The sequence below is a fragment of the Choristoneura fumiferana genome, chromosome 29 (genome assembly GCF_025370935.1).
Source record: "Choristoneura fumiferana chromosome 29, NRCan_CFum_1, whole genome shotgun sequence".
Lineage (NCBI taxonomy): Eukaryota > Metazoa > Arthropoda > Insecta > Lepidoptera > Tortricidae > Choristoneura > Choristoneura fumiferana.
In genome coordinates, this window is record NC_133500.1 from 7,789,342 (window position 1) to 7,796,473 (window position 7,132).

General features: G+C 36.3%; 4 protein-coding genes across 4 annotated transcripts in view; 3 read left to right on the forward strand and 1 right to left on the reverse strand.

Moving 5' to 3' along the window:
• LOC141444384 (proton-coupled amino acid transporter-like protein pathetic) overlaps positions 1-5,035 on the forward strand; it is a 127,154-nt gene extending 122,119 nt beyond the window's left edge. Inside the window, exon 10 of the transcript XR_012453170.1 lies at positions 5,025-5,035. The gene's annotated coding sequence lies outside the window, so the exon portion shown is untranslated. The remainder of the gene's footprint in view (positions 1-5,024) is intronic.
• The window catches only part of RyR (Ryanodine receptor), a 206,817-nt gene that overhangs the window by 47,809 nt on the left and 151,876 nt on the right, over positions 1-7,132 (forward strand). The window lies entirely within an intron of this gene.
• On the reverse strand, positions 363-2,587 carry LOC141444032 (uncharacterized). The gene is made up of 3 exons (XM_074109475.1): positions 2,238-2,587; positions 1,147-2,083; positions 363-603 (listed from the first exon to the last, which is right to left on the reverse strand). The coding sequence occupies exons 2-3, from the start codon at positions 1,251-1,253 to the stop codon at positions 363-365; spliced, it is 348 nt and encodes a 115-aa protein (XP_073965576.1). The 5' UTR covers positions 1,254-2,083; positions 2,238-2,587.
• On the forward strand, positions 1,273-7,126 carry LOC141444033 (ras-related protein Rab-30-like). Its single transcript, XM_074109476.1, has 3 exons — positions 1,273-1,345; positions 5,213-5,364; positions 6,988-7,126. Exons 1-3 carry the CDS (start codon positions 1,273-1,275, stop codon positions 7,087-7,089), a joined length of 327 nt encoding a protein of 108 aa, XP_073965577.1. The 3' UTR covers positions 7,090-7,126.

A 7,132-nucleotide genomic window follows, 5' to 3' on the forward strand; every position in this document is an offset into this window, starting at 1 on the left:
TTATTTGCAATTTCAATTGCAATTGATGAAAATATTATTTCTTTAGAATCTCCTTTGCAAAAAAACATAATTGAACGTTTGGAAGTCAAAAGTATTATTGAGTTGCTTTAGTTTGCTGTATAAAGTCTGCATTAAGAATGAAATTTACTTTTACAACAAAGTGTTCTTCAATGGATTGATCTAGTAATTTAAATATTTTATCTTTGACATTTTCAAAAACAGTTCTGGTTGTTTCTAGAGGTTCGTTAACAATGCAATCGGATAAAATTCTGTAAGTAACTATCCTGTTCCCAAATGCGCTTTCTATTAGCTGAACATTTGTAAATTCATTGCTACAAATTAACACGTTGTTTTTGTGAAGTTTACTTTTTAAGTGACTGGAATAATATTTCTCGGCGCTGACACGTGACATACGGAACATTCAATCTTTCATTATTTTCTGTACTTACATTTTGATTTGAAGACGACGCCGTTGATGTTGAAGCGAAGCTGGCCGGCGGGTTATGCTGTAACTTGATTTTCTTCATCACAGGCTCCTCAGTCAGTGTAGACGATGATGCTGATCTTTTCTTTGAATCTCCTCCTTGTCCAGCTTGCAAAGATCTGTAAAAATAAAATAACCATTAATATTGCAAATCATTACAAACACCAAAACACTACAAAGTTTTAATACTAACTATTTTCCTTTTTACATTGTGCGCAATATGCTTGCATCGGCAATACTCCGTCAATTTCATCTGATGTATCGGATACGTCTCTTTTTATGTTATATCGATGTCCGTTACACGGGGTAAAGTAAGGAATAATGTCAGAATCTTCTAAACATGATATTGGTAAAACATTCTTAATAAACCACACTCGAATTAATTGATGAAATTTTGATAAAATTACAAATTTATCTAAACCTGCGATTTCGTTTTGAGATAAAATCCAAATTAAAACTCATTTTAAACGAAATTAGTAAAAATGTAACCGGAGAGAACGACTGCGAATAACAGAATCGACAAGGCACTCTGCTTATATACCCAAGAGTCCAACCCCTACCTATTGCCACTAACACAAACATGTTTCAACAAGATGCTCATCTTGTCATAACTTTAAAACCATTAAAATAGCACAATTATAGCAACAAAAATAGTAACTTACGTTTTGAAGTATTCTTGTTCGACTTTCTCGCATAGCTCGTACAAATCTTGATCTTCAACAATCTGGTCGAGTTGTTGTTCGAAGAAATAACTGCTCTGTGTATCCATGATAGGAGATTGCTGATAAATGTGTGATCTTAACGCAGGGTTCAATCTTTTTATACCGTCGTCTGCATTGCTAAAGTTACCTGCTAACGCGGGTAAGTAGTTAAGGTTGCTATACGTTTTTCAACAATGAGACTTTGTTCAGAACGCTCCGCCCGCTCCTTCCCATAGCGTTCTTCCTTTCTTATACAATAATAGCGTCTAAACATCTAGTGATAAGATTCAACTGACTAACAATTTAAACCACACTGTGTGTTGTAGGCAGTTGGTAAAATGTAACAAAAGAATCAATAATGCACGTTTAGGAGCGTTATAAAAAAACAAAAGGTTATACTAAGACAACCGAATAACAACATAAAATGAACTTATTTCTCACTGTCTATTACAAAGTTAACACAATCACTTTTAGCCGCTAAATGCTTAGTAATATTGTAAATTACATCTTTTGTTTTTTCGACATGGTCATCATTGTCGGAGTGGGCGTAGTACTTGATACGTACTTCGGCATGTTTCCACTGTTCTGAGGAGGGAACGTTCTTAATTTTCGCCCAATCATATAGTTCTATTTTAATCAGGTGCGATGCGTAAGCTCCGTCGTCTTGATTGGATTTAATAAAAGCAATTCCCTCATCGGTGGCTTGGCTCACGCTTGAAGAATATTTGATCATTTTTTTTTTCTTGCGCTTTTCGAAGAAGCCATGTATGCTGTTACTAGGCCTCTTGTTCGAAATTGTTTTTTTTATTTTTAATGGAAGGATGCCTTCTTCGTCATCGCTCGGTACAATATGGGTTTCCGGATAATAATAGTGTTTAAAGGTGTTTTCTTCAGAAAGCTATAACAATAGAAAAAATATTTTAAACAGTGCTTCAAAGTTGAGTTACGCAGTACTTAAACACAAAAATGGTTGAAGATTATACCTATTACAATCAATAAAAAAAAATTTAGACAAGTAAGTACAAATACAACACTAAAAACTACATACTTACATCCATTATTACAGCAACAAAACACTGACACTACGAATTTCAAACACTGAATATAATTACACTGCGGATCACTTGGGTGGGGGATCTGATTTGATGAATTATCTGAGACGATATGAAGTGAATTGGTCCTGACCTGCTTTTATACCCAGTCTGATCCGACAAGTTTAAACCAGTGCTTGGAGATGACTTGGGCACCCTTTGTCCATATAGAATTTCTACAGGTTGAAACGTGTTTTTAAAAAAGCTGTCAGCCTACTGGAACGAAGTAAATAAATAACAAAGACGTTGGATCGTTTGATACAAGGAAAGCCAAAAATCATTTACTTCGTATATAACAAGTATATAACTCAAAGCATGGAGTATGTACTTGAAAGGTAATACGAGTAGTTAAAGATTTTTTGTTGATGAATTATATGTGTGAGACTGTCTAGTCTTGTTTTTTATACACATTCCGATTTTACAAGTTTAAACCTGTATTTGGAGATGTCTTGTATACCTTTTATACATAAATAGGTGCAAGTTCAAACCTGTGCTTTAAAGAAACTGTAAGCTTATTGCACAAGTTTAACGCTGATGAAAGGGACGAAGTAAGTAATTAAATAACAAAAGGCGGCAGATAGTTTGATATAAGGGTAATTTTAAATAACTTACTGTTTATGTAACACAAAGCATAGAGTACCTACCTACGCAGGTAAGATAACGATTTGTTACAAATGACATTACAAAACGTAACATTTTACAAACTTCTTATCTTCAATTAAAACCGTTCACTGTTCAGTATATAACTGTTATAGAACAAAAAGGTAGGTTAGGTTAGGTTCATCATCATCATCATCATCATCTCAGTCTATATAGGTCCCACTGCTGGTCACAGGCCTCCTCCCAAAGGTTAGGTTAGCCTTATTAATTCATAAAGTTATGAATTCAGCGAAGAAATATTGTGGGTCCAAACAAAGAACTTACGATAATAAGCACAACAAATTTTGGACTATACTGTGTTTAAATAGCGTGGGAAACCGATTAAGGTAACAAAATCAGGCAGCTGGCTTATAGAATTTATGACAGAGTCAAGAACAGGTAGCAAACCAACAATCTATTGTTCGCGTTTTAACGTAGCATCGGAATGCACGCCAAGATGTTAATCATCATCATAGTTAGATTTATTGCAATTGTTAAAGTTACGAATTCAGCAGGGAATAAGCGTAACATTTACAAACTTCTTGTTTTCAATTAAAACCTTTCTCTATTCGGTATATATTATAAAGTAAAAAGGTAGGTTTAGGTTAGGTTAGATTTATTGCAATCGTTGAAGTTACGAATTCAGATAAACAATAACCCTCCTTCTTCGCAGTCGGTAAAAAAAGCTATTGATTAATTATAAAATCGAATCAGGTCAGAATCAAAATACATTATCTCCCTTTGTTGCGCATTGCACAGGTCGGTTAATAAAGCCTGTATAAATTGCATCAACTCCGTAGCGTCCGAGCGCAGGTAGCATTTTTTTCTTTTGCAGGTGGCAATCGATCAAAAAGGGATCAAGCTTTTTATGTGTTGCGCCCCGCGACGTTGCTCTTGTGTTAGAAATACAGTAAATATATATAGGAAGGAGGGTGGAGCTTTCTGAAACCTCGTCCAATGGCTCCAAGTGGGGTGTTGCGGTTTTTTTGATACCAAACTTTTTTTTTTTTTTTTTTTTTTTTAGTTTTCACGCCCCAAGTTCGCCATTTTGACCGGTTCAAAAAAAAGTGATGGGGACCGGCGAATCCCTACTACTTTAGGGGGACGCGCGTTTCGATGTTAATGAAAATTTGCACTTTAAAGTTGAATATTTTGCAAATAAATCACTGAATCGAAAAATTGGTTAATGGTTTTAAAAAACCTATCCAACGATACCCCACACTACAAGGTTGGATGAGAAAAAAAAATTTTCGTCTATGGGAGGTACAATAATTTTTTTTTTTTAATATTTTATTGTACCATTTTGTCGGCATAGCTTACATATATATTTGTGCAAAATTACAGTTTCCTAGCATTGATAGTCTCTGAGCAAAGCTGCGGACGGACAGACAGAGACATGGCGAAACTATAAGGGTTCCGTTTAGCTACGGAACCCTAAAAAGGGCAACGCAATTGTAGCGACGCCGCAGCCGGGTTTTTAAGATTCCGTACTGTACCTCAAAAGTAAAAAATGGAACCCTTATATGATCACTTTGTTGTCCGTCCATCCATCTGTCTGTCAAGTCAAGACCCTTTATTTTAGCTCAACACGGCTACAACACAGCTAAAACTGCATAGTTTTTTTCCTAGTACAAGAAAGGAGTTGCAAGGAAGGTGACTTCGGAGTATAAGGCTCCGTTTCTACCAGAGTACCAGCTGTGCAAGGATCAGTAAATGAAGCGTTTCTATTGGTTCACGAAAAACAAATTCCTCCCACGCAACATATCCTCGCACATCTATGGTGGAAACGCAGCCTAAGATCTGTATATTGTAATTAGAGATGCAACGGATATCCGGCCAGTATCCGGTATCCGGCCTATCCGGCCACTATTTTACTATTCGATAGTTGCGTAGTACTATCCGGTCGGATACCAGATGGTAAAAAACTTATAGTATGATTAAAAACTGGTATTTATTCATGAATTTATCAATTATTGACATCAGTTTATTATTCTAAGGGGCTGTTTCACCACCCATTGGTTAATTTTAACCGACGGATAAATGTGATACCGACTTGCGTCTATTCAAACAAAACAAACAGAAACGACATCATATTTATTTATCCGTCAGTTAAAATTAATCAGTAGGTGGTGAAACAGCCCCTAAGTTAATTATACTCTACAAGTTGCAACCTGCATGGAGTGTCATGCGGATGTTCGAATTAGCTTACTTTAGTTGTAATGTATGTAAAACTAGGCCGAATATCCGGTATCCGGCCAAACCACTATCCGTTTCATCTCTAATTGTAATGTTTACAGGTAACAAAACGGATCGCGAGGATCGCGAGATCCCGCGCCACATCGGCGAGGACTTCGCGCAGCGCCACGGCATGTATTTCCTGGAGACGTCGGCTAAAGAGGCCGAGAACGTCGAGCGACTGTTCATGGAGATCGCTGTCGAACTAATGGAGGTAATATACCCCGACTTTATTTGACTCCTTGCTACCTCAAAGAGCGATTTTGCTATGTTACTTCTGTTCGTTGCTCTCAGAACTTTCTCCTTACTGTCCCTCACCCTCTTTCACAATTTTTCACTCCCTCCCCCCCTCGGTGACCACTTGTAGTACTTATATGCCAGTAGCACCCTCCCCCTCTAGGTTTCACGTAGTAATTCATAAATATGGTTTTAAATATTTTTTTCACACAAAATTAAAAAAAAGTTGATCTGGCTCATATTTGTGTTTGGCGATTGCCGCGTGACGCCAGGAATACGTGCATATCTACTATTATTACGAGTACAAGTGAAACAAATATTATTAAGAAGAATGTTGACTACGTGACGAAACCTCTGTGATATTTTACCTGAATCTTTATTTCAAGTATTTTGCATAAAGTGAGATAGGTATAGGTACACGGAAACTAGTTGACTGCGGTCACACTATTTGAATCCTGAGTTCACGCTCCTGACAAATTAAAATAACCTTCAGATCAATCAATCACAGAAATCATTCTAAAACACTCGATAATTTGATTTATTATACTATAATGTACTGCGCTATAAATCAGGCCCTCTTTATGGTGACTGAATTTTGGAATATTTTACAAGTTTTTATTTAAGAGCGCGTCGAGATTCTAACGCATTTTTTGCATTCATTTAATCCCTTGTTGTATCATTATTAGTAAAGCTTTAGTTTTGAAACTTATAAGTAAGATATTTGAGGATTAACTCTTCAAATCATACACTGTAGAAACACGATTACTTGTAGTAGGTTCGATAGAAATAAAACCTAAAGTAGTATATTAAAAAAAAAAACAAAAAACTCTTAGTACGGCGTAAATATTTTTCATTTTTTCATTTTCATTCTCAACTGCTGAAAAATAAGCAAGATATGAGTGATTGCAGTTTGCATGTCTTCTCTTTCTAGAAAAATTAAATTTTTATTTAGTATTTACCTACTTTTATGGCTGTCGTAGCACATGACGTCAAAGTCTATGACGGATCTCTCTGTCTAATTGACGATTTAAAACGTCCATATCGCCGTGTGTTTTTAATATATAAAAATAGTACATTGTGTCTTAAGGGCGGTAAATAAGGAATTACGAACGAGTCTCTTAGAAGGCCGAAGTCGAAGACTGAGAGGGCTTTAATGAGTCGATGTTCTCAATTCTAGTACCTCCCGTGCGACATACAATGATTTTCATCACATTTGCGAATAAAATTTTATATTTGTAAAAGAAAAACTAATATTTTTACAAAAATTCCCGATACCGCTGTCTGCGCTCTTGGCAACGCCACCACCTAGCCTGCATGTAACGACACTGTTTACGAGCAAGTGTGATGAAAAACATTGTATGTCGCACGAGCGGTACTAGAATTACGAATATCGACTCATTAAAGCCCTCAGTCTTCGACTTCGGGCTCTCGTTCGTAATTCCTTATTTACCGCCCTTAAGACACAATGTACTATTACAACTTTGTTTGTTAAACAATGAAGATATATAAAAATAAATAAATAAAGCTTGCATATTCTCTATTGTTTTATTTTGACAACCACCCTATTTAATACATACTAATAATTTGCTTTAATTTTCAGCAAGCTAAATGCAAGGAGATGCCGAAATACGACGGCAGCTTAGGGCCCATCAATGGCAAGACGACGTCCGTCGGGGACAGCTCCTGTTGCTCCCGCTCCTAAGCCACTGAGGTAGTCTGGATGTCTGTCCGGGAGCTGTGAGTAG

What these genes read in the sequence shown, in the direction of transcription:
- LOC141444033 (XM_074109476.1), top strand. Translation starts at nt 1,273, where the DNA reads ATGTGTGATCTTAACGCAGGGTTCAATCTTTTTATACCGTCGTCTGCA. An exon ending in AAAGTTACCTGCTAACGCGG is followed by an intron (nt 1,346 to 5,212) that starts GTAAGTAGTTAA and finishes TAATGTTTACAG; the next exon opens with GTAACAAAACGGATCGCGAG. An exon ending in TCGCTGTCGAACTAATGGAG is followed by an intron (nt 5,365 to 6,987) that starts GTAATATACCCC and finishes TTTAATTTTCAG; the next exon opens with CAAGCTAAATGCAAGGAGAT.
- LOC141444032 (XM_074109475.1), bottom strand. Translation starts at nt 1,253, where the DNA reads ATGGATACACAGAGCAGTTATTTCTTCGAACAACAACTCGACCAGATT. An exon ending in GAACAAGAATACTTCAAAAC is followed by an intron (nt 604 to 1,146) that starts GTAAGTTACTAT and finishes TTATTTTTACAG; the next exon opens with ATCTTTGCAAGCTGGACAAG.